A 26,330-nucleotide genomic window follows, 5' to 3' on the forward strand; every position below is an offset into this window, starting at 1 on the left:
GAAGGTGACAAAGAGTATTTTAACCTGAGAAAACAAGATAGCCAGAGCTAGAGAACCCAGGGACAGTAGGTCTTTTCAAGGGAGGGAAAGTCTTTCAGAACAATTAGAAAATAAATAAGTGCAAAGGGGTCAAGTAAGCTGAGGTCAGAACAAAAAGACCTTCAAAGCCAAATTAAGGAGCTGAAACTATTGTAAGGCAAAGACGTTCACAAAAGCATTTTAGATGTAAATTGTGATCAATTTCAAATATTTTAAAAACCATTTTGGTTTGTGGGTGGAGAATGAGTTGGACAGAACCAAGCCCAGAAGCCACAGGAGATGGCATGGAGTTACTGCAGGTGAGGCAGGATCACAGTAATCCTGCCCGAGACAGAGCTGGAGATGTGACATCTGACTGTGCCTTTGAGTTGTTGGCAAGGCTGATAGAGGGGGCATCTCCTGGCAAAGAGAACAGCAGAGGCAAGCAGGACACGGTGGCGCATGCTGTAATCCTAGCACTCTGGGAGGCGGAAGCATACTTAATCGTATGTTTAGGTCCAGCCTACACAGCTCAGCAAGATCTTGTCTCAAAAAAATTTAAAACATGGGCTGCAGCATCTGCTATCAGACAAGTTAGATGTCAATGTATAGTTCAGAAAAAAACCCTAAAATAATGCATGGTGTATGTTAATTCAGTCTTTTTCTATATTTCCAAGCCAGACTTTATTATATTCCTAGAATTCAATTTGATATACCAAGAATAAGTTTGCTTTGCTTACTGGGGGTGGGGTGGGGGATATTAAATATTCAATTCTTTTTTTTGTAGTACCGGTGATCAAACTCAGGACCTTGCGCTTGTGAGGTAGGAGTGGTGCCACTGAGCTAAATCCCCAGTCCTCAATTCAGTTCTTTTAAAAAATGGGCTGTGTTGGGCCAGGGATTTAGCTCAGTGGTTCTGCTGCCTGCCCCGCAAGCACAAGGTCCCAAGTTCGATCCCCGTTACCCCCCCCAAAAAAGGGCTGTGTGAATTCAGTGTGAATGGTCGCAATTCAATCCCCAGGTAATGAAAAACAAAATTCCCAGTGTGTTTGAAAACAGTGCATGGTGGGAAATAAGGGTGAGTGGCTGTAAGGACAAAGAATAAAATGTAGCAAGTTTATACACATTATGTCAGAAAGAGTTCAAATCCTGTTATTCTCTCTCCCTCCCACCTTTTTCTAAGGAATAGTGTAAGGAGGGAAGCTATATCGAAGAGGTTTTTTGTTTTTGAGACAGGGTTTATGTAGTTCAGGCTGACCTTGAACTCACCCAGCTGATCTTGAATTCTGGCAATTCTCCTGCCTCAGCCTTCAAGTGCTGGGATTACATATGTGCCCCACCACACCCGGCTGTAGTGAAATTAGTAGGAAATTTAGGCATGGTAACAATAGTTGTGAAAATGACAGGGGAACACTATACAGACGTTTCAGAAAAACTATAATGATTTAGAGGCCAAGTGGATCTGTGTGGAGAGTGAGCATGTATATGTGGGAACCAGGATCCAGGAGTGCGCAAGCGGAGTCAAGGATAACTTCAGAGTATGTGTTTTAATAGGTGGTTATGTTTACAGGATGTCTTAAAATTGGACTGTCATATTTGTTTTGTTTTGCCCAGTACTGGGGATCAAAACCAGGGCCTCATACATGCTAGGCAAGTACTACCACTGAGTTATACCCCAAGCCCTTTTTATTTTTGAGACAGGGTCTCACTAAGCTGCCCAGGCTGCCCTTGAACATGCACTCCTGCCTCAGCCTCCCAAGAAACTGATTTACAGGTGTATAATACTGTCTACTGAAACTGGGCTGTTTTAAAGGATAGCCTGGGCAACTGAGTAAGACCCCGTGTCAAAATAAAAATTCTTGGGCCAGAGATTTAGCTCAGTGGTTCCACCGCCTGCCTCCCAAGTGCAAGGACCCAAGTTCGATCCCCGGTACAAAAAAAAAAAAAATTCTTTAAAAGGAATGAGTATGTAACTCAGTGGTACAGCACTTGATTAGCATCCCTGAAGCCCTGGGTTCAATCCCTAGCACCACACACATAAGTGTAGCTTAGTAGTAGCGCATGCACATGTACACAAGAACCTGGCTGTTTTACAACCCCTATTTGAGATGGACCCAACACCACTGCATTACTTTGCCTTGACCAGTGTATGCCTACTTCAGGTTTAGGAACAGGCTGCATGCTGATAAGCTGGTGGCAACAAAGTTAAGGATGCTAATCAGACCAAGATACTTGGATGTGGGAAAGGATGGCAGTAGGAATCTGAGACTGTAAAAATAGGCTAAGAGAAGGATTCTTCACCATTCCTGATACTTGAGGCTGAGGCAGAAGAAATGGCTGAGTCCAGGAGTTTGAGATCTGCTTGGTCAACACTGTGAGACCTTGAAGTCTCAAGAAAAAAAAGGAGGAGGGGGGAAAGGGAGGCAGGGGAAAGGAAGAGGCAGCAGCAGCAACAATCATTTAGAGCTCCAAATAGTTTTCCTAAGCTGAATTTCCCACCTATTTTCACCCCTGTCCTTGTTCCATACAGATAAGACTGATCTCTTACAAATTATACAGCAATTTAACATGATTATTAGGATGCAAATACTTTTTCTCAGTACCGGGAGATCAAACCCAGGACCTTGCACTTGTCAGGCAGACATCCTGGGCCCAATAAACTCCCTTTTAAAAAAATCAGGTGGTTTGCACGCACTGTAATGGTGAGCTCGAGTTCCACCTGAGCAACCTAGTGAGACCCTACCTCAAAATTAAAATAGGACTGGGAATGTAGCTCAGTGTGAAGTCCCTGACTCTTGGGGTGGGAGACCAGGTAGTTAGTTGGGCTTTTTAAGCCTCATTTTTTTATAGCAGGATTTCTGAACATAAATCCTCCTGACATTTTGAGCCAGGTAACTATCATAAGAAAGGGGGCTGACCTGTAAACTGTAGGCTGTTCAGCAGCTTCTCTGGCCTCTACTAGCTCAATGTTAAATAGCAAACCTTAATCACCTCCCTCCACAGATGCAATAACCACAAAAATCATCTGCAGTGGAGAACAAATGCTTTATAGAGGACTGCTTAATTTTCCTTAAAATGTATTACCACTTTAAAAGAAAAACTGAGGGGCTAAGTGTGTAGCTCACTGGTAGAGTGCATGACTAGCATGTATAAGGCTGTTTGATTTTTAGCATCATGAAAAAATAAAATTTGAGTTGGGCGTGGAGGCACATGCCTGTAATCCTAGCACTCAGGAGGCTGAGGCAGAAGGATCACCATGAGTTTGAGGCCAGCCTGGGATACATGAGTATGAACTACGTAGGAAGACTTTGTCTCAAAAAACCAAAATCAAACCAAACAAAACCCAAAATCTCAAAACTGAACTGCAAAAAAACCAAACCAAACCAAAACAAAAAAAGCCCCGTTTTTAAATAGTGGAAGAGGCCTGGGAGAAATAAGAGTATTTAAATATAACCAAAATATAGCCAAAAAGATATTTAGCTCAGTGGCGCAGTGCCTGCCTTGCAAGTGCAAGGTCCTGAGTTCGATCCCTGGTACAGGGCAGGGTGTGTGTGTGTGTGTGTGTGTGTGTGTCTGTGTGTGTGTGTGTCTGTGTGTCTGTGTCTGTGTCGAACTCTAGAAGATAAAATCTAAGTAAATTAAAATTCACTACGAATAAAAATCCTACCCAAGTGGTCTCTTCAAAGAGGAGTCCTGCTTAAATTTCAGCACTCTGAGATAAGATACCATAAAAGCAACTTAACACGTCAGAGGTTATGAGGCGAACCTCTGAAGACACTAGAGGTGACATTCTAGTTCAAATGAACAGACTGCAAAAACTTCAATAACTGCATCCATCATTTCTCACAAAGACAAAGAGGGAGAAATTACTTTTAAAGTATAACTGTCAAAGCACCAACGATCAAACTGGTGAACGAGAACTTTATTTTTTACACATAAAGGTTGATAAAAAAATCATTAGTTTCCTATAAAAGAAAACCCAACATTTCAATTAAAGTGTCTAAATTTACTCATTAAATACTATTTACAGTTTCTAAAACAGAACTTGAAAACATCCAGCATGCTTAATCTCAGTACAAAGGACTCAAGACCAAGTATATGTTACATGCATAGAGGCAGATTACAAATTATCATAGTCATCATCGTCATCATCATCATCATCTTCACGCTTTCTTTTCAATGCATTTGATGACTCACTGGCAGTATTTTGTGATGATACCATATTAGTGGTAATAAGAATGTTTTTGGACCCAATTAATGATGGATTAATCAGAACATTCTGGACTGCTGAAGTTGCAGGAATGGAGGCTTTTACAGCAGGGGCCTGGGAGGCAGGCATCTGCACCGTAAACCTCTGCCCAGTGAGGGACACTGGAGCCCCTACTTTGCCTGAAACAGACATGGCCTGTGGGGTCGGGGTGCCTAGTGTTGGGGTACTTGGTCTGCTAGTAACTGAACCAACACTCAACCGCGGAACTGTTATTCTTCCCGCAGAAGTAGATGTCTTTTTTTGTAAAGACTTGAGCCTGTAGTTTGGAGCCGTTAAGCAGTATCGATCAGGTGGCAATCTAGGACCTGAATATGGCTTGATCAGTGGCAAAGGGGTTTGGTTCCTTTGTCTTGCAATATCTAATAAAAAATCTCTTGGGGGAGGAGAGGTAAAAGATTGGTCAGCTCGACACTGGATTGCCAGTCGCACGTCATCTGCATCGACAGTGGCTTTCTTGGCATGGCTTGAATAAATCTTAGCATCATCTAGAATTGTGGTTACATATCGGAAGGCAAACTCCAGCATCTGATTTATAACTCTCGGCTCATATTCTGTAATCCCCATATCCTTCAGGATTTGTGCCATCATCTGTGCATCTTTCGGCATGCTCTTGGGAGAAGTCATCTTGCCAGACTCCATGATATCCGCCGATCAGACTTTCGATCGTTTGAAAAAAATATGTACATTAGATCACACCGAAATAGTCACCTTAGTAGCAACTGTTAGGAACTTAAAATGTTTTTTAAATGTTAAATTTTTAAAAATATATTTAAAATTTATAACATATCTCATCTTTTTAATTTTAATGAGGTATACTTAAAAGTTCCCTTTACTTAAATGTATTGAGTTCCTACTCTGTATTAACTGTAAAATATAAAAAGAGAAAGACAAACAGGTGACTGAATAAAAATTAGAGGAAAACAGAAAACAAGTAAAAAGATATATCACTTTAGAATGTATGTATCTGCACCTGGGCATGCAACTATCAAACTAATGTAAGAAAATTACTATAGGAGTCATATCCTACTGCCTGACTTCGAAATAATCTGTCCCTCCAGTAACAGCAATAAATCATCTCATATATATGCTTAGCGCCACTTAACACAAAATGTTCTCTTCCTTATATTCAGATTCTATCTATCTGAAGACCAATCATTACTGTTCACAAGACAGCCATTTTGGGGATTGGAAGGGAAATGGTCAAAATGACCCAGGCATAGCACTGGACCCTTGCTATTTCATAATTCTGTGGGTCCCCAACAGAGCATAAATTCCTTAGAAACAATTTTGTACCCTGTCACAACTCCTAGTGGTACTATTCTATGCCACTTACCTTCTCGAGCTACATCACCCACATTAATGTACTTTAGTCCTGATCTGGATGCAAGTTCTTTGCCTAGTGTGGTTTTTCCAACTCCTGGTGTACCTGTAAGACAAGCCATAGAAAAATACTGTTTGTGAAATATGACTTATTGGCCTTCACCCACCTTTTGCGCTTAAGGTTCTTAACAACTTGTGCAAAAATTTTCCTAATTAGCAAACATATATGAATATACACTATGACTTAACTGCAATTTCCTGGAGATGACTGGAGGTCAGACTCTTACTCAGCATGATTTTCCAACAGATGGGGCTCAGGCAATTTCACTATCAATTCTGCGTGTCATCTACATGAAACTGCCCAGAACTAATTTAAAATTAGCCATCTCAAATCAATTATTATTTATTTGCTTTAATTAAAAAAAGATTACAGGGCTGGGGATTTAGCTTAGTGGTTCCACTGCCTGCCTTGAAAGCGCAAGGTCCTGAGTTGGATCCCCAGTACCCCCCTCCCCAAAGAATACAAACTGGGCATGATGGCACACGCCTGTAATCCCAGCACTCAGGAGGCTGAGGCAGGAGGATCACCAAGAGTTCGAGGCTAGCCTGGGCTACATAGTGAGTTCAGGGCCAGCCTGGACTACAAAGGAAGACCCTGCCTCAAAAAGCCAAAAAATAAAAAATAAAAATTACAGAATTAAGCCAGGCATGGTGGCACACAAGCCTGTACCCTGTAATCCCAACACTCAGGGGGCTGAGGTGGGAGGATCGTCACAAGTTCAAGGCCAGTCTGGGACATATAGTGAGTTCAAGGCCAACCTTAACTACATAGCAAGACCCTGTCTCAAGAAAAAAAAAAAAAGGAAAAACTCCTATTCTCTTCCTTACAGGGAATTGCTGTAAACCAGTTTCTTACATGCTTTTACAAGTAAGTCTTATGTGTGTTTGTGTACATATATAACATCGTGCACACCCATACAAAGAACATACATTCCCTTTTAAATAATGGCAATACATTGTTCTTTAGTCTCTCCCTTTTATATCTAATACTATTCTAAAATACATAATCAAATATATAATTTTCGGTTCTTCAGGTTTAGTACCACTGAAGTTATTATTATTTTGGTTTTTTTTTTCTTGGCTGTCCTTGAACTTGCTAGGTCCGAACTCAACATATTTTCCATAAAATGCTCTCTAGATTTCCTACAATATGGCTTAATAATAAAAACCAGAGCATTATGTCTAACCCTCCATGTTACTTGCTGAAACTCTTTTCTGTATGAAATCTTAAAAGGCTAAATATTTACTCGTTGAGTGCTTAAGCTGCAGCACTCAGAAACAGGACCCATGTCTTGCTGAAGAATTTTACGTTTAAGTGACTTTAAAGTTACAAAGAAACTTATTTGTTATGGCAGCATCTACACCTATTAGATTTTTTGCAAGAGGGGTGTACGATGATGCTATTAACTACTACAAGTTAATATTTTCAGAACTGAATGAGCAGCGGTGACAAGGTTGTTACGCAGTACAGTATTTTCGTTTCCTTTACTGATAAAATGCAAGCTGAGAATGGCTCCAAAAGACCAGAAAACCCCCCTACTAGTCCGGTATCTTCACAGCATTCCTTCATGAGAAACGTCGAGAAATGCTCAGCAGATGACTTAACATTAAAAAAAAACCACTCTGATACTAACTCAACAAAAGTATATACTTGCAGCAGATTAATCACGCCACAAACAACCCAACTCATTTACAGAAACCTCATCTGTGAACTGTTTGCAGATGCAAAGAAGAAAATTAAAGACGACCGAAGAAGGCCTAAGGAGGGAGACATCCAACATTAACAGATCTACTAAGGGCCACATGGTATCTTGTATCTTAAACGCCAAACCCATTCCTGCCAGAGTCAACCGCCCATTTTAAAAGCAAAAAATCAGATCCAGTAAGATTCAATGGTTTTCGAGGGAAGCTGGGCTCGCCTCCACCTCGCCAAGGTGCACGGAGGCGGAGTCACCGTTCCGCGTCCCCTCTCCCGCCTCCCGAAAGGGTCGCGAGGGCCAGGCCCCAGGCCTGGAGACCGTCACACACGCGGCCCCGCACACAACACCGGTGGCCCCCACCTCGGCGGCCGAGGCCCTAGAGCACTCGGCAGCCCCACCCGCCCAGCCGCGCGCTAACCGGTGATCAGGATGTTCGGAAGCACCATAGTTCCCAAGGCCACGGACCGGGTGAGTCAGCTCGCTCTCCTAGCACACTGAGGGGCGGAGCCGGAAGGGGCGGGCGGCTGCAACAGTTCGCGACTCGCAGGACCAGGGGGTGCCCGGTGCTCCTGACCACCTCCGCGGTCCAGCCACCTGCCTTTGGTTACCTGGCCTTTTATAACGCTCTACTAAGGTATACTCAGAACCAGAAGCTCAACTCTGGGACGCGCTATGATCAGGCAGTGTGCTGGGCACCTAAAGCAGTCACTCCTCAGCGGCCCCTCCCTTCGGGCTTCGTCGCGGAAGCGCCGGCCAATGTTGAAGGCCCCCAAGAGGCGGCCCCTCTGCGCTTCTGCGCTGACCGGGAAAGGCCTGGGTGCCTGCCCATCTGCCGGGAGCAGAGCCTGAGCTCCTCCGCTCCACTCTGCCCATGAGGGGATGCAGATCCAGGAAGGTAAGGATGCCGCGGCAGGGGCTGGGTTTGTTATATGTCCGAGAGACGTTAGGCCCTCTTCCTTCACGCCTTCCTCGGGCTCTCGTCGCTCCTCCCCCTGACCCGCCCATCCCGTCTAGCGTTGGGAAGGGTTAGGGGACTGAGAGCGCTGGTAGGAGCGGGGACGTGTGAGCTCAGTTCGGTTCACCGATTGCAATATTATCCAGGACGAACGCTTGATCTTAGTACTCCGTATATTGCATACCATGTGAGGTGGTGGTGGGTCTGCTGAAAATAGTCTTCAAGGTCTCTTCTGCCTTTGTCGTCTCAGAAATCCGGTGTCATCGGAGACAGTTGCCTATTTTTTAAGTAGGTATTGTCAGTCTTGTTTTTAAAGAATAACTAAAAGTTTTGACCTTAACAGCAGTCTACATTTTTTTATTTCGACCTGCCAACTGCATTCACTCAAATAGATTTTTCTTTTGCACCACTGTACCTTTTTGAAACATCATAGTCTCTCTAATCCATGAACAGTTTGGGGGGAGAGGTAATGATTTGTTTTCTAGTGTGTGAGTGTTCGCTTTGTGGTCTGTGTGTGCCTCCAAACTGTGACATAGTCCTGTACTCCTTCAGTCTGTACGTTTGTTGGCTTAAACTTTTCTTCTGCCTAATTAAAAATTATGTAATTCACTAGTTTGCAGAAGCATTTAAGAATTATGAAACTTGAAGAACACAGTGTTGGCAAGAAATTTTCTAATAACATGTTCAATTAAGGAAGACAGGTACAGAAAAGATTTGCAATAGGATTTAAATTCTTTATGCAAAGTAAGTGATAAGTCTGAATTTATTATATTTTTTTAAAACTTGGAAATAAGTCAATTTGTGCTTATAATTTAAAAAAATTTACTGTTCAAATAGGGTTGACTAATTCTTTATTACAAAAAGTAAGTACACAAATACCTGGTCTGTCCTTTTTTTTTTTTTGGAGACAGGGTCTTCAGGCTGGTTTCGAACTTGCTAGGTAGCCCAGGCTGGCCTTGAGCTTGTGGCAGTTCTGCTGTGTTAGCGCCCTCCCCCCACCCCCACCTGCCCACCCTCAGCCCCATGCTGGGAATACAGGCATGTGACCCCACACACCGGTAATGGTAATTTATTACTGAGTTCATATGAAAAAAATTTTCATTTATAACACAAGCAGATTATTTGTTACAGTCAGTCACTAAAAGTAAAATTTATTTTAGCATTTTGGTGTGTTCTCCTGTTATTCTTTTTTACAAGTTCTTGAGCTTCTTTTATTATGTTGTTGATTATATCAATGTAAACTGTTTAGTAAAAATTCTGTATTTAGACTTTCTTTCATTTGAGATGGTTTCTCTTTTTTTCTCCCCTAGGTGAATTATATTTTAATGTACTGCAGGTTGTATATTATGGATGGAAACTGTTAAAGTTTATAATGTCAAAAGCTTTTCTTAGATCAAAGGTAACTTCCATGAAGGTATGCTTAAAATGGCCATGTTATAATACCCTAAAAAGAATTATAAATTTTTATTGTTCTTAATGTCTTATCACTTCTGTCCAGGTATCTTTTATAATTAGTAATCTAAACAAGTCTGGTAGTAAGTTGTAAAACAGTTGTATACTAAAAACGACAGCCTTAATTTTGAAAAAGTGTTTTATCATCCCAGTCACAAGATAAAAGCTGAAAACTCCGGAATTAGAGAACACAGAAGAGAAAGAGATATGGGTGGTAGTTGGTGCTATAGCTTGACGCAGGGCTTACCTCTTATAAGTGATGTGGTTCAGTTTAACAGTTCTCAGTCTTTTGGGGTTTTTTTGGTACAGGGGATAGAGCTCGGGTCCTTGCGTTTTTCGAGGCAGGTGGTGGAACCACTGACCTAAATCTCCCGCCCTAACAGTTCTCAGTAAGATAGAGATCAGGCAGTATCATACAAGATATCTATTTCCCTAGTGTTGGCTCTGATTTTTATTAGTTTTAAGTAACTTATTTAACTTTACTATTTCACTTATTTTTTAGTAGATGTGAGTTCACATTTATGTAAGAAATAAAACCATTAAATGTATAAGTAATATACAAATCAGAATTACTCTCAAAAGGTTTACTGTAACAAAAATATTTTCATATACTCTGTTTTGAGAGGTCTTGATGTGTAGTTCAGACTGGGCTTGAATTTGTTATCTAACCCAGGCAGGGCTCAAACACCAGTCCTCCTCCCTCAGCTTCCCAAGCACTGGAATTATAGACATGTGCACCACACTTGGCTTCATGTACTCTTAAATGTAGAGGAAGGGTGAAAATATACTATCTGTGAGAATCTTTCAATGAAGAGGAAATGAATTGGGTGGCTATGATTAAAATTTCTTTTTTGGTACTGGGGATTGAACTCAGGACCTCAAGCTTGCTAGGCAGGTGCTGTGCCGCTGAGTTAAATCCCCAGCCCAGATTTTTTTCAATACTTTTTCTTTATTCACTGCCAATATTTCTAACCCTGTCTTTAAAAAAATGATTGAAATGTGACTGAGCATTCATGAAATCTTAATAAGCTCTTAACTTCCCTTTCCTGAGCCTGCTTTCACTTTCAGCTTTTTTTTTTCCCCTCCCTGAGAGGAGCATTATCTAATAGCTCACAACTGTAGCTAAGTGTTCTTTTATTATATTGTTAGTGCATATTAATTATACAAAGTAATGGGTTTCATCATGACCTTTTCAGATATACATGTAAAGCACAGTGTATTTATTTATTTTTGGTGGTGCTGAGAATTAAAGCCAAGACCTGTGCATTTAGGCAAGTTCTGTACCCCTGAGCTACATCCGGGTCCTATAGTGGAGTATTCTTGAGCTCTTGTATGAAGGTTCTAGCAGGGGAGTGTAGCTACTCATATACCCTTGATGAGGAAATTGTCCTCCTGTAGCTTGGGTGTTCGTTCTTTTCGACCTATTGTGCATCTTTGGGAGGGACACACGTGGAGTGGTGAAGAAGGAAAGGGACACCTGCCTAGCCAGCCAGATCGGGCGAATCAACCCTGGTGATCGATGGGGTGACAGATGTCATAGCCACATTGTCCCACACATCTCCTATAGTGGAGTATTCTTTTTGTTTTTTTGGTACCAGGGATCGATAGTGGAGTATTCTTGAAGAAAACTAATCTTGGTTCCTCCTTGATAACCAGAAAGAAAATCCAAAAGCCAGCTAGGTTTCCTAGATTTATACTGTTGTTTAAAAAAATCTGTTTAAATTTTTGTAAATGTCCTTAAGTTAGAATTGCACAATTAAACATCTTCATCTGCACTTACAAAGGATTTTTTTTTTTTTTTGAGATGGGGGGTCTTACCAGGCTGGTGTCCAGTTTACTAGCCCAAACTGGCCTCAAACTCGTAATCCTCCTGGCCCTGCCTCTAAGAATGCTAGGATTGCAGGCGTGTGTTCCCATGCTTTGCCCTGACAGGATTTTAAAGAGAAGAAAATAATGGAGGGAAATGTGGAGAGGTCAGCAGTTTTGTATAAACAGAAAGAATGTGAAATAGAACTCACTGATTTTCCTGTCCTGTGATCCCAGTACTCTTTTTTCTTAGGCTTTTCTGTGTGGCCCATCCTATCCTCCCTAGAAAGGCTGCTCAACTTAAAGAAATACTAATTGCTTTTTGTGCTGAAGAAAATGGTGTCCCGTAGTCATAATTATAAATTAGAGCCTTAGGACTCTTCACCATTGTCTTCACAAAGTCTTAAGCTGATATGTATTATTTGGATGTATGGAATGTGAATGTACTAGTCTGTGAATGTACTGGGCTGACCAAGGCAGAAGCATTATTCTTACTGCTCTTGTTGAAATAATATGATTTTATTTGTCCTGCTCTTTTTCATAGGTAATTTTAGTATCTTATGTTTCAGTTATGCCAACAGTAAAAAAGAAAAATTCTTTATCCTGGGAAGGTTATAATTAATGAAAAATACCAAGTTTTTGTTCTTAGTCTCTTACATGGCATTCTTTTTTTTTTGGTACCAGGGATCAAACTTGGGTCCTTGTGCTTGCGGGGCAGGTGGTGGCACCACTGAGCTAAATCCCCAGCCCTACATGGCATTCTCTATTACCATGGTTAAGTAGAAAAGTATGCATGTACACTTACTTATAAGGTAGAAAAAATGAGCAACACGTAGAGGCAATTTTTTTGTTTGTTTGTTTTGTTTTTGGTACGGGGGTGGGGGTGGGGGGATCAAACTCAGGACCTTCCGCATGGGAGGCAGGCAGCAGCACCACTGAACTAAATTCCCAGCCCTAGAGCCAGTTTTTTGTAAAGAGCTAATTTGTAAGATTCAATTTCTTTTTTCCACTTTGTTTTCTTTTAATTAAAAAAAAAATTTTTTTTTGGTACCAGGGATCGAACTCAGGTCCTTGCACTTGCACAGCAGGTGGCGAAACCACTGAGCTAAATCCCCGGCCCACCACTTTCTTTTGTTTGTTTTTGAGATAAGCTCTCACTGTATATCTCAGACTGGCCTCACATTCAAGGCAATCTTCCTGCCTCAGCCTCCCAAGTGCTGGGATTACAGGTGTGTGCCACCACACCTGACAAGATTTCTATTTTAATGTTATAAATATGTGAATATCTTGTTTCCAGAATAGTTCAGTTATGTAGAAAGTAGATGTTAAAAAATGTAATAATATTTATGTAGTGTCTTTTTTTCAGGTGACAGACTGGGTAGACCCATCATTTGATGATTTTTCAGAAACTACGGCCTTCTCTGCTGTTCCTACCACATCTTTAGGGGTGAATAACTCAAGTCACAGAAGGAAAAATGTGCCTTCCACATTAGAAAGCAGCAGAGCCCCGGCTAGAAAAAGAGGAAATCTGTCTTCCTCAGAACAGATTTATGGTCCAGAAAATTTCAAAGAATATTTGTCTGAAAATGAACCATGGGTAGATAAATATAAACCAGAAACTCAGGTACTAAATAGCATACAAATATGTCTTCATAATTTAATCTTGGGGTGGATGGAAAGGAGAGAAATGTCTATTTTCACATTTTTATATGTAAGAATTTTTCTCAGTGAAGTTGAAAAAAAAAACAAGTTTCGGGCCGAGGATTTAGCTCAGTGGTGCCACCGCCTGCTTCGCAAGCGCAAGGTCCTGAGTTCAATCCCCAGTACCAAAAAAAAAAAAAGTTTCTACATAGTTTTATGTTCTAAGGCTCATATTTTATCAACCAGTGTTCAGAAGTTGTACCTTTTGTTCTTTCTCTTAGGTTTAATTTAACCCATTATAGAATTGATATCTTTATTTTTTTTTGCTAAATACTCATCTCTTTTCCTTTCCTAAAATGTATTTCTGGGTTTTAAAATATTGTAATTACAAACTTCCCTAATAATCCTGTAGTGATTTCAGCATAATGATAGAGTTGTTAGTGTAAAAATTCAAATATAGGGCCGGGGATGTAGCTCAGCAGCATAGTACCTGCCTGGCAAGTGCAAGGTCCTGAGTTCAATACCTGTCCCCCCCCCCCCCAAAAAAAATTCAAATATAATCAAAAGGATCTATTACAATAGCATATTACTTATTTGCAGTTTTCTTCATTGAAAATGTTTAAATGTAGCTGGTGCTGATATATCAAAAATCATTCAGTGAAAATGTTTTGTTTTAAACCTGAAATTTTTGTCTTAGCATGAACTTGCTGTGCATAAAAAGAAAATTGAAGAAGTTGAAAACTGGTTAAAAGCTGAAGTCTTAGAAAGGCAACCAGAACAGGTAATGAAGTAAGAAATATGTTTTTAAAGATTCAGCACCAAATGTTTCCCTGACTTAACAGTAAGTTAGAGAAAGGTAAGTCCAGATGCTCTGCAGGAACAAGCTCCCTTACCTCACCGTGTCAGCCTCATTGGGAGACTGAGGACTGGGAGCTTTCCTGTGATTTGTGTTTCTTTCCCATCCTAACGCCCTACTGTCAGCAGAAGGCAGTGAGCCAACTGTGCTGCTAGTATTTTTAACACATTAGTTGATCTCACACTGAAGCAAGCAGGCAAATTACACATTAGTTTTTTACTAAATATAGGCTAAAACAGTTATCATTCATTTCAGACTGGTGTTTCTTGTTTCACTTCCTAAATCTGTGCTTATCTCCACCCCCTCCCACCCCCCCCACCCCCCGTAAAATAGTCTCTTTTTCTCTTAATCTCTCTTTTTTTGTGGGGGGGGGGGGACGACGACTCTTAATCTCTTTTTAAACTTTTTTTAATCTTCAAACATAAAAGGAGATAGACATGTTCATCTATCGGCAACGTGCTCTCATTTTCTCCCTTGAGTATTTTATAGTAAATTACAAATATTGTGACATTTCACCTTTAGACACTTTGATATGATGCTCTTGGGAAAAAATTTCCTAATTAACTATTGTATATATAATTATTCTGACAAAAATTAACTAATGCCTTAATGTTATCTAAAGATTTTTTTTTTTTAAGACAGAGTCTTGTTATGTAGTTCAAGCTGGCCTTGAACTCACTATGTAGCCGAGGCTGGCCTGGAACTCCTGGTGATCCTCCTGCCTCAGCCTCCTGAGTGCTGAGATTATAGGTGTGCACCACCATGTCTGACTTCATGTATTTTCAGGTTTTGTTTTTTTTTTTGTACTGCAGATCGAACTTGGGACCTTGCGCTTGCGAGGCAGGCGCCAGAACCACTGAGCCAAATCCCCGGCCCATGTATTTTCTTTTTGCATTTCTCCATCTATTCCCAAAATGTCCTTTTTTTCTTTTTTTGAGACTGGGTTTTCCTTTGGTAGTCAGGCTCATCTCAAACTCTTGGGCTCAGCTGATCCTCCTGCCTCAGCTTCTGGTACTATAGGCACGTAGTACTGTGCTTGCTGTTTAACCTTGAATGTTGAATCAAGGTCTTTATTAGATTCAAGTTGAACATTTTTTTCAGGAATTCTTTAAGGATCATGGTACATGTTTTATATTTTTTCTATTGTGTCATATCAAAAAGCATGGTTGGTTCTGCTGTCTCTGACATTGTCTGGCCACTCGATTAAAGAGATGGTGGTTAAATATCTGCATCTTGCACCTGGCACAGAATCAGTGGGAGGTGCTTTTGCAATGTGTCAGTGCCCAGTTCCTTAGCAGTCTTTAACCTCTATGTTTTGGCATCCATCTTTAATTCTTGCCTGAATCATTTGTCTAATTGGAATTATTTAATTAACCATCTTCTTATTAAAAGATTGCCATCATTAGGACTATTTAATTGCTGTGCAATATGGTTCTAATTGGGAAGACAGCTGGGCACATGCTTGTAATCCCAGCACTTGGGAGGCTGAGGAACGAGGATCACCATGAGGCCAGTCTGGACCACATAGTGAGTTCAAGGCCAGGCTGGACTATATAGCAAGATCCTCTCAAAAGATTAAAAAAATAAAAAAAGATTAAGTAACTAGAAAGACAAGTTTCCTTTGATTTTTGTGCGTGGGTGTGGTGGTGGTGGTACTGGAGTTTGAACCCAGGGCTTCATGTATGCTAGGCAAATGTTCTTCTATTGAGCTACATCCTCCACCCTTTTTATTTTATTTTCTTTTATTTTTGGTACCAGGGATTGAACTTGGGTCCTTGGGCTTGTGTAGCAGGCGGCGAAACCACTGAGCTAAATCACCAGCCCTTTATTTATTTTTGAGAGAAGATCTCCCCAGACTGGCTTCCATCTTACAGAACTCTTGCTCAGCTTCTTGAGTATCTGGTATTACAGGCATGCGCCACCATACCTAGCTAATTTTTGTGGGGTTTTTTGCTACCAGGGATTGAACTCAGGACTTTGCACTTGAAAGGCAGCCTTGGCGCCACTGAGCTGAATCCCCAGCCCCTGGCTAAATTTTTTTAATAGACTATTTTTTTTAGAGCAATTTGAACAGAAGATACAGACATTATCATCCACTACCAAAGTCGGACATTTGTTAGTACTGATGAGCCTACATTGATTTGTCACTCACAGCCAAAGTCCATTGTTTACATCAGGGCTTCTCTTTAAGTTTCAACTTTACAATGAAGTAATTAATGGTTGCTTGTATGGGACCAGATCCTTTTCTCTTGAATAAGGCTCCTTTCTGTCTGGCCTATGGATCTAACTCTTTAGGTTAAGATAATGTATTCAGGATGGATTTTCAGGGGCAGCTTTGATATTTCTTCGACATCTCATAGTAATCTCATCTCTCTTCTGAGCACAAATTTCTGGGCAGTTTCTCTGATGTACCTCTTGGACCAAAGGCTTTTCTCATGGACTTTTTTGGTCAGCCTCCATCTAATAGTTTATATTTTTCATGGATCCACCGTGTTTTGTCACTTAGCAGTATTTTAATACACTTGATGCTGTCTTAAACCTACCTAGGTGTTACTGTTACTTTACCAGTTGGAAAACCTAATTAGATATATGTATACGTGCATATATGTATTAGGGGAAGGATTTTTCTAGAATTTTAAAAGCACCTCCCAACACCAGGAGTTGGATTTTAATCACTCATATACTTTTTATTTTATAAAAGTTTCAATGATGTTAGTAATTGTAAGACATTTTTCTTGAAAATAAAGTTTGGTAATTTCTAGATTTATCAGTTCTCAAAGAAATTTTTAAAATTTTGTTGTAAATAAATTGTTATAGATATTATAAATATTTGTTGTAAATGTTATATTGTTAAAAATATTCCAAATGTTTGCTTATTTTAATTTTTTAGGACAACGTCTTTCCTTCAGAATAGTGTGGTAAATTTCTAATCATCGACAATGGAGCAACTAACTAGTTATCTTACTAGAAGCAAAATTTTTGTTTTGTGACTCTACCTACTGTGTCAGAAAACAGACCCTAACTGTATTACATTAAAAAAAAAATATGTAGCTGGGCATGGTGGCACATGCCTGTAATCCCAGCACTTGGGAGGCTGAGGCAGGAGAATCACTGGAAGTGTGAGGCCAGCCTAGACTACATAGTGAGTGCATGACAAGCCTGAACTACACACACATACTACCAAGGGGGAAAAAAAAAGTAGTGCCAGTGCATAGGGCTTTCTGTTTTATAAAAAAGTGATCTGGTTGGAAATACAGTCAGTTCTCGAGGTATTATATGTCAAAAAGTTGCTAAAGCAAATATAGTACTGAACCATTCTTCCTAAGAAAAATACAGCATTAGGTTTCTGCAAACTTCCTGTTATAACATTTTTTGTTAACCTATCAGTTTATATGTGTTTATTTAATATATATATTATTCATTCATTAACAATGCATGGTGAGCAGCCCTATATTTGTGCACTGTCATTTTGTTTGTTGTTTTTCTGAGACAGGGTTTCCATATATAGTCCAGGCTCCATTGAACTCACTGTGTAACCTAGGCTGGCCCCAAACTTGTGGTGATCCTCCTGCCTCATCCTCCCAAGTGCTGGGATTACTGGAGTATACCACCACTCCCAACTAATACACTGTCGTGTTGGAAAGTGGAACTGACTCTTTTGTGTCCAATTATGCAGGCCCTCACCTCCACTAGATAGGAGCAAGGAATAAGGTCCACTGTTGCATGTAGGAAATTTTCCCTTACACTTTTTTAACTTTCATTTTTTTCATCAAATTCATTTTATGAAATAATATTACTAGGACCTACAACCTCATATCATTAGATTTCTATGTCTGGTAAATATGTTTCTTAATACATATTTTTTATAGAATCTAATATGCAAATGGCACATTTCTATAAGAATATAATACTTATATAATTACATTGTGTGAGCAGTCTATTAAGATTAAATTTTATGACTTCGGGTAATCTCTAAAAATCTTTATTTTAGACTATGCCTCCTTAACTTAGCCAAATTTTGTTGATTTAATTTGGCTTCTAAATGGTCTTTGGTAAAAATATAAGAATTGAGGAATTAGCAGAAAAGGGGTTTATTATTCAAGAAATAAGATTCTCGGGCCGGGTTTTTAGCTCAGTGGTTCTGCTGCCTGCCTCACAAGCACAAGGACCCGAGTTCGATCCCCAGTACCAAAAAAAAAGAAATAAGATTCTCTCATTTTATCTAAAGCTCATTTAATTGTGAAATTTAGTCTGCTTATACTAGACATTCAATATTTGGAGAAGGAACAAATTTAGAAGTTAAAAAATAATATTGTTGCTGGGGATTTAGCTCAGTGGTGCCACCGCCTGCTTCACAAGTACAAGGTCCTGAGTTCAATCCCTGGTACCACCACCCCCCCAAATAATAATAATATTGTAGCATTCCAGTGGTTGGTTTGTTTTCTCTTTGTGGTGCTGGGGATCAAATCCAGGACCTTGCATGTGCTAGACAAGTCTACCACTATGCTACCCCTCAGCACTCTTGATTTGGGTTTTTAATTAATGTTTGTATTTGTTTTTAGGGTGGATCTATTTTATTAATAACAGGTCCTCCTGGATGTGGAAAAACTACTACTATAAAAATACTGTCAAAGGAACATGGTATAGAAGTACAAGAGTGGATTAATCCAGTTTTACCAGACTTCCAAAAAGATGATTTCAAGGAGATATTTAATTTTGGTAAGGTTTGCTGTGAAGATACTGGAAATAGCAAGAGAAACTTATGCCTAATGGAGCATTCAGATGAAGCTGGATGAGTGCATTTTTCTCCCATACTGGCCAGTTTCAGAGAGCAGTGATTTCAGAAAACAGACAGCTGCCTGGAGTAAAGGAGAACAGGTTTCTTCCAGAATTAAATTGTAACTTTTTTTTTTTTTTGGTACCGGGGATTGAACTCAGGTCCTTGCGCTTGTGCAGCCTGTGGCAAAACCACTGAGCTAAATCCCTGGCCCAAATTGTAACTCTTTTTATTAGATAAGAGGTTCATATGTTTCATTATTTCTGGAGGTTATACAATATGAGATCTTATTTGTTTAAATGTGACTCAGGTCTTAAGGTATGTTAAAGGAGCCAGGTGTGGTAGCGCACGCCTGTGATCCCAGCTCTTGAGAGGCTGAGGCAGGAGGATTGCCATGAGTTTGAGGCCAGCTTGGGCTACATAGTCAGTTCAAGGCCAGACTGTATAACAAGACCCTGTCTCAAAATGAATGAAGAATGAATGAATGAATGAATGTGTGAAAGGAACTTGGTTCCTAGTAAGAGTTTAGATCAATAATACCTGCTGGAGTCAAATCAGATCAAAACATAAGGCCAAGATGACTGCCTTTGGAATTTGGAAGGAGACCTTAGTAAAGACACACATCAAAAAATTATCATAGTAACTTTTTTGATGTGTTTTTGAGTTTTGTTTTTTGGCGGGGGTACCAGGGATAAAACTCGGACCTTGCACTTGTGAGGCAGGTGGCGGGCGGCACCACTGAGCTAAGTCCCCGGCCCCATGTTTTGTTTTGTTTGTTTTGTTTTGTTTTTTGAGACCAGGTCTTACTGTGTAGTCCAGGCTGGCCTTGAACTCAAAATCCTTCTGCCTCAGCCTCCTTGGTACTGAGATTACAGGTGTATGCCTCCACTCCCAGCTCTGGCACTTACAATTTTTATCTTTCTTGTTTTTTTTATACTGTAGGTAGCTAAATTAGGGGTAGCCTAATCTAAGCTAATTGTAAGCAAAAGGAATTATGTAGGACAATTTTATTTTAATGTGGAGTATACATCAGAAACTCTCCATTGGGATTTTAATGTGTTGTGTAGGCTGCTAGTGTCCTGTGCTCCTCTACTTTTGACTGCTTTCTAAATGGTGGCATTACTTCTGGCAGTTTTAATTTTTTTTTTTTTTTTGGTACTGGGCATCAAACTCTGGATCTTGCACTTGTGAGGCAGGCACTGGAACCACTGAGCTAAATCCCCGGCCCAGTTTAAATTTTTTGTCTTCTATGTGAAACATGTCTTCAGAGAACTGTGTTCCCAAGTTGACTGTCATTCTATTTTATTGTTAAACTTTTATTTACCAATTGTATCTGTTTTCTGAAGTCATTTAACTCCATGTTAGATTCATTGGTATAGGAAAATTACTTTTGTCCATGTTGGCTGTTGTCTTTTGAAATGAATGTGGGTTTTTGGGGGGAGTTGTTTGGTTTTGGGTTTTTCTTTTTGCTTATTGTTGTTTTGAGATGAGGGTCTCACTTACACAGTTCAGATTGATTTTGAACTCAGTATGTAGACCAGGCTGGCCTCAAACTTATGGCAATTCTCCTGCCTTAGCCTCCTGAGTGCAGGATTGCAGGTGTGCACCACCGTGCCTGACTAAATTTTATTTTATTTTTATTTTTTTGGTGCCAGAGATCGAACTCGGGTCCTTGTGCTTGCACAGCAGGTGGTGAAACCACTGAGCTAAATCCCCGGCCCCCTGACTAAATTTTAAATTTTAACAATTTCACTGTATTAGAGACTGGTTCCTTATAAATGCAGTTGTGTGTTGCATCGTGTACTTGTAAATAATTTGTATATATATGTACGTATACATACATATAATATTAATACATATATATAAGTTGTTGAAAATAAAAGTGGTAAGTGTGCTTCCTTTCAGAGTCAAGTTTCCATACATTTCCATATCAATCTCAGATAGTAGTGTTTAAAGAATTTCTACTAAGAGCAACAAAATATAACAAACTGCAAATGCTTGGAGATGACCTGAGAACTGATAAGAAGATAATTCTGGTTGAAGTAAGGACTACTTTTTTTTTTTTTTTTTTGAAGTAAGGACTACTTTTAAACTGTGCTGTTGTTGAGTGAAGGGTTGTAGGATGTACTCATGTGTTAACATTAACTGTCTCCATGGATGGGTGGCTTGTGACAGCAGAACATAAAGGCTTTGTCATAGCAGAAACCTAAAGTCTTTTTTTTAGTAAACTAGAGCAGGTATAGGTTAACAAAGTTTAAAATGTAATGGCTTATGTATAGAAAAACAAAGGGAATATTTGAAAAAATTACTTCTCAGTTAAAATACTGCAGCTGGTAAAGGGAGCCCAAAAAATTTAATCCAAAATTTGAGGTTTCCATGCATGTGTGCTACTATTTAAGCTATCAGCTATTTCATATTTCTCTTAATTTCTCTGAATGTTACAGTTAAAGTGAATTGGATGAATTTTTTCCTATCTTGCTAAAGATAAATCTGAAAATAAATATGCAAAGGAATACAATTAATATTTATCCTACATTTTTTAATAGGATTTACCAAACCAGTTTTACCGAGATTCTCATACTTTACATGAAGTTCTAAGGTGGGTATGAGTGAGGCATGTAATCTGAAACTCCACATTAGGGGTTAAGCTAGCTGCTCAGTGGCTGCTGGGCTTAGCCTGGGAAGGATCATTGGCCAAATAAGCAAAACTCTACATGAAGTGTCAAGTAGCTTGTGCTTCAAGATTACTATATTTTCTTGTTTTTGGAAGTATGTGCAGATTGGCTGATGTCCTCTTATATTTATAACCTCTGACAGTGTCAGTGGAGATAATCATAGGTTACTATTTCCCAAAGAAATTCAAGAAGAGTGTTCTATCTCAAACATTAGGTAAGGAAGAAGTGTCTGCTTAGAATGTTCACATGCATGGCAGTATTTTTAAATTAATCATTAACTACATCTGTATTAAACAGTTTCAACCCTGTGGCACCAACAATTATGATGAAATTTCTAAATCGAATAGTGACTATGGAAGCTAATAAGGTAAGTCTGATTAATTTGACTTTTACATCATAGTTACAGAAAGCCCAACTTATATAGTATGTATACTGGAGGAGTGGGAGACATATTCTTTTTGTTGTTGTATTTGTTTTTGAGTTTTTTGGACATGTTTTTAGGGTTAAAAATTTTTTTAAACATAAGACATGCCATTTTATCAAATAGAGGAAATACTAATTAAAAATATTTAACCTCAGGCCAGGGATTTAGCTCAGTGGCACCGTGCCTTCCCCAAAAGCAAAAGATCCTGAGTTCGATCCCCGATACCAAAAAAAAAAAAAAAAATTGAACCTCTTTCTACTCTTAGACTTAACTTTCACATTGAGGTAAATTTGCTCTTTTTGGCTTACTGTGCTAAATTATACCTGCCATCAAGAAAATGAGTACAAATGAGTACATTATACTCATTCTAGAGGTTAAAAAAAAAAAAATTGAGCACTGTGAAAGGAGTAGCTTGTATGATATACCACAACTATTAAGGATCAGATGAGGTTCAAATTTTGTTTTTTGGTTTTTTTTGGTACCGGGGATCAAACTTGGGTCCTTGCACTTGTGCAGCAGGCGGCGAAACCACTGAGCTAAATCCCCAGCCCCAAGTTTTGTTTTAACTCTAATTTACTGTTTTAAAACAACAGATTGTGAATAACAACAAACGCCTATGGATCTTTATATACCTGTACATACTAGATGAAAGTACATAAAAATGTTAAGTGTGATTAGTTCTGGATGGATTTGATTTTGTAAAAGTTTATATGCTCTACCATAAGCATGATAACTACATATTATGGTTTTAAATGTTCAACATTAAGGAATAACCAAAACAGTAATCAGCGTACTGTTTTTATCACATTTAACTCAAAACTTCTATTTTAAAACCCATGCACCTATATTCCCAGCACTCTGGGAGGCTGAGGCAGGAGTATTAAAAGTTTGAGCCCAGTCTGGGAAACTTAGTAATTTAAGAACATCTCTCAAAAAGTAAAAAGGGCTGGGGATGGGCCAGGGATTTAGCTCAGTGGTTCTTGCCGCACAAGTGCAAGGTCCAGAGTTCGATCCCCGGTACCAAAAAAATAAAAAGGGCTGGGAATGTAGCTCAGTGCAAAAACCCTAGATTCAATCCTTAGTACTCACCCTCAGGGGGAAAAAAAACCAACGTCTGTTTTAATACTAGGTCATTAATTACAAATGGCATTTACTTTTAAAAGTTTTCATCATATGGGGCTAAGGATGTAGCTCAGTGATAGAGCACCTGGCTGGCAAGCATGAGGATCTGGATTCAATCCCAGCACCATCACCCCCCACTCCCCCCCCCCCCACAAAAAGATTGGATGTAGCTTTGTATAGAGACACATACCTGTAACCTCAGGTACTCGAGAGGCTGAGGCAGAAGGATTTCAAGTTTGGGGCTGGGTTAGGTAATTTAACAAGACCCTATCTCAAAATAAAAAGGGCTAGAGATGAAGTTCAGTAGTAGAGTACCCTGAGTTCAATCCTCAATACCAAAAAACGTGAAGGAAAAAAAAAAAAAATCTCCAAGATGATACTGTTAGGTTTGGGAAATCATAAGAAGAGGGCTGACATCTTAGTTATGTAGGAAAGTATTGAAATTTCTTAGTAAGTTTTTCAAAGTTTATGAAGCTATTTCTTTGCTCTTGTTGTGAAAATGATGTTTAGACTTTGCTGATAGGACAACTGATGTCAGGTTTTTGTTTTTGTTGGTTTTTTTCTCAGTTTCGAGGATTGAACTTAGACCTTGTGCTTGCGAGGCAGGCGTGGCACCACTGTGCTAAATCCCCAGCCCTTAGACTTTGCTGATAGGGAATATTTACAGTGCAGAGGAATGGCTGATCAGACATTTCCCCCACATTTACATGTTCATAATCATGCTGTGTTCTTCAGCCTCCAAGGATTATGATTTCAAACTGCATTTCCACTTTGGCAAGTAATCCATATGTAGAATTGTTTAAAAAAAAAATACCACTCTGAAAACAATTTCTTATCAAGGGTTTTGTTTCTGGTCCTAGGGAATGGGGATTGAACCCTACCACTGAGCTAGCCCTCAAAACAATTTTTTAATTAAATGTAGTAATAGTAAAAGTGAAGTTAATCTGATGCTATGCATGATGGTGATGCACACCTGTAATTCCAGCATTTGGGAGACTAGGCAGGAGGATTGCAAGTTCAGACCCAGCCTGGGGAACTTAGCGACTTAGTGAGAATCTTTCTCAAAATAAAATAAAAAGGGGCTGTGAATGTAGCTCAGTGTGAAGGCCTTGGGTTTAGTTCCTCATAATGGGGGGAAAAGTGACAAAAATATTTCTTGGTCAAAGTAAAATGATAAACAATATTTAATACTCCTGGAATTTTACTTTCAACCATGCAGTCATCAACATTGACACCATTCATAGGCAGGCTGTTGTTCAGCATGGAGGCTTTTTAGTGTTCCAACTTGAAAGAATATACTTTACCTTTGTTAAGTTTAAAAAATGGGTTTTGGGCTGGAGATTTAGCTCAGTGGTTTCGCCACCTGCTGCACAAGTGCAAGGACCCGAGTTTGATCCCCGGTACCATAATAAATAAATAAATAAATAAAAATTAAAAATGGGTTTTATGGTTTTTGTTTTGTATATTTTTTATGAAAGCAGTTTTTTAAAATTTAATTTTCTCATTTCAGAATGGAGGAAAAATTATTGTCCCTGATAAAACTTCTCTAGAGTTGCTCTGTCAAGGATATTCTGGTGATATCAGAAGTGCAATAAACAGCCTCCAGTTTTCTTCTTCAAAAGTTAAACAGTAGGGGCCGGGGATTTAGCTCAGTGGTTTCGCCACCTGCTGGGCAAGCACAAGGACCCTAGTTCGGTCCCCGGTACCAAAAAGAAAGAACAATAGAAGGAGCATTCAGAGGATTCTATAGATAACTGACTTCCTTTCATTATTCATGAAACGAAATCAAACTCTGTGTGTGTGTGTGTCTGTTACTCGAGATCAAACCCAGGATCTTGTGCATACTAAGCAAGTGTCCTACCACTAGGCTATGCTTCTAGCCCAAAATAAACATTTTAACTTATAATTGACAGCCTCTCCCATCCATGGTCATCTATGGTCTGGAAATATTAATGGAATATTCCAGAAATAAATAATTCATAAGTTTTAAATTCTGTACCACTAAGCAGTGTAATAAGATCTTTCACTGTTCTGCCCAGGAAGTGAATCATCGCTAACCCAGCATATCCACATTGTACCCACTGTATCTCCTGTCTGCCGTGGAGGCCATCTTGCTTATCAGATCCACTGCCATGGGATCCCAGTGCCTATGTTCAAGTAACTGTTATTTTACTTGATAATAGCTCCAAATATAGGAGTGGTGTCGCTGGCAGTTTGAATATGCCAAAGGGAAACTGAAGTGTTTCCTTTAAGTGAAAAAGGGAAAGGTCTTTAGTGGGGAAAGAAAAAATTATAGGCTGAGGTTCCTAAGATCTGTGGTAAGAACAAATCTACTGGCTAGGGATTTAGCTCAGTGGTTTCGCCGCCTGCTGCGCAAGTGCAAGGACCTGAATTTGATCCCCAGTACCAAAAAAAAAAAAAAAAAAAAAAGAGAATGAATCTACCATCCATAAAATTATAAAGGAAAGAAAATTCATGCTAATTTTGCTACCACATCTCAAGTTGCTTATGGCCACAGTGTATGTAGTACTTAGCTAAGATGGAAAAGGTATTAGATCTATGTGTATATATATATATGTATATAAAATATATATTTTAATTATATATGTGTGTGTGGTTTGATTTTCTCTGCAGTTTCAGGCATCCATATCCACTGGGGGTCTTGGAATGTAACCCTAGTGCATATGGGGGTGACTACAGTTGTACACTTTTTTATTGAAACACTGGCTTACAATCATGTATGTGCACATGAATATACCAACTTCTATGAATATGTCATAATTTATATTCTTATATCTGTTTGAGACAAAATTTGATTCATTTGCATGGCTTGCTGCTTTACCTTTCTAAGTTCTTTGGGATCAGACTTACTGGGGAACATCCAGTTAGATAGGCCAGTGTGAGTGACCATATTTTTGTTCCTCTATTTTCTCACATTTTATGTGAGGACCTACTCTCAGGGCTATATGAAAAACAAGTGAAGTAGGGCCAGGGATTTAGCTCAGTGGTTCTGCCACCTGCTTTGCAGGCACAAGGTCCTGAGTTCGATCTCCGGTACCTGCCCCCCCCCCCCCAAACACGTGAAGTAATACTTATGAAATACTAAGATGCTTTACACGTGCTAAGGGCTCAAAAAGCAGCCGGCCATTAGGTTAACAATATTGTGCTGAGGTGTGTTTACTTATGAACTTTTTCATAGTTTTTATCTTGAACAAATGTATTGCTCCTAATAATATGTAAAAAGGGTAAACCAT

General features: G+C 39.4%; 3 protein-coding genes across 5 annotated transcripts in view; 1 reads left to right on the top strand and 2 right to left on the bottom strand.

Moving 5' to 3' along the window:
* The window catches only part of LOC147824417 (adenylate kinase isoenzyme 6), a 31,071-nt gene extending 23,099 nt beyond the window's left edge, over positions 1 to 7,972 (bottom strand). For all 3 annotated transcript variants that reach the window (XM_087189505.1, XM_087189507.1, XM_087189506.1), the window contains exons 1-2: positions 7,787 to 7,972; positions 5,622 to 5,714 (exon numbers count right to left, since the gene is read on the bottom strand). In XM_087189505.1, coding sequence (XP_087045631.1) covers positions 5,622 to 5,714; positions 7,787 to 7,814 — 121 coding nt within the window. In that variant the 5' untranslated portion in view covers positions 7,815 to 7,972. The remainder of the gene's footprint in view (positions 1 to 5,621; positions 5,715 to 7,786) is intronic.
* LOC147824419 (transcription initiation factor TFIID subunit 9) lies at positions 3,920 to 7,882 on the bottom strand. The gene is made up of 3 exons (XM_087189509.1): positions 7,787 to 7,882; positions 5,622 to 5,714; positions 3,920 to 4,944 (listed from the first exon to the last, which is right to left on the bottom strand). The coding sequence occupies exon 3, from the start codon at positions 4,925 to 4,927 to the stop codon at positions 4,139 to 4,141; it is 789 nt and encodes a 262-aa protein (XP_087045635.1). The 5' UTR covers positions 4,928 to 4,944; positions 5,622 to 5,714; positions 7,787 to 7,882; the 3' UTR covers positions 3,920 to 4,138.
* A 122-nt stretch (positions 7,973 to 8,094) lies between the features above and the next one.
* Positions 8,095 to 26,330, top strand: part of LOC101720200 (cell cycle checkpoint protein RAD17) — a 29,943-nt gene continuing 11,707 nt past the window's right edge. The window contains 11 exon segments of the mRNA XM_087189519.1: positions 8,095 to 8,263; positions 9,634 to 9,737; positions 12,948 to 13,205; positions 13,920 to 14,003; positions 18,641 to 18,797; positions 20,761 to 20,897; positions 21,402 to 21,458; positions 21,626 to 21,744; positions 21,828 to 21,897; positions 24,587 to 24,697; position 26,321. Coding sequence (XP_087045645.1) covers positions 8,248 to 8,263; positions 9,634 to 9,737; positions 12,948 to 13,205; positions 13,920 to 14,003; positions 18,641 to 18,797; positions 20,761 to 20,897; positions 21,402 to 21,458; positions 21,626 to 21,744; positions 21,828 to 21,897; positions 24,587 to 24,697; position 26,321 — 1,114 coding nt within the window. The 5' untranslated portion in view covers positions 8,095 to 8,247.

Source organism: Heterocephalus glaber, unplaced genomic scaffold (assembly GCF_053883595.1).
Source record: "Heterocephalus glaber isolate CG9 unplaced genomic scaffold, H.glaber_assembly_v1.0 deba00001543, whole genome shotgun sequence".
Lineage (NCBI taxonomy): Eukaryota > Metazoa > Chordata > Mammalia > Rodentia > Bathyergidae > Heterocephalus > Heterocephalus glaber.

What these genes read in the sequence shown, in the direction of transcription:
- LOC147824419 (XM_087189509.1), bottom strand. Translation starts at nt 4,927, where the DNA reads ATGGAGTCTGGCAAGATGACTTCTCCCAAGAGCATGCCGAAAGATGCA.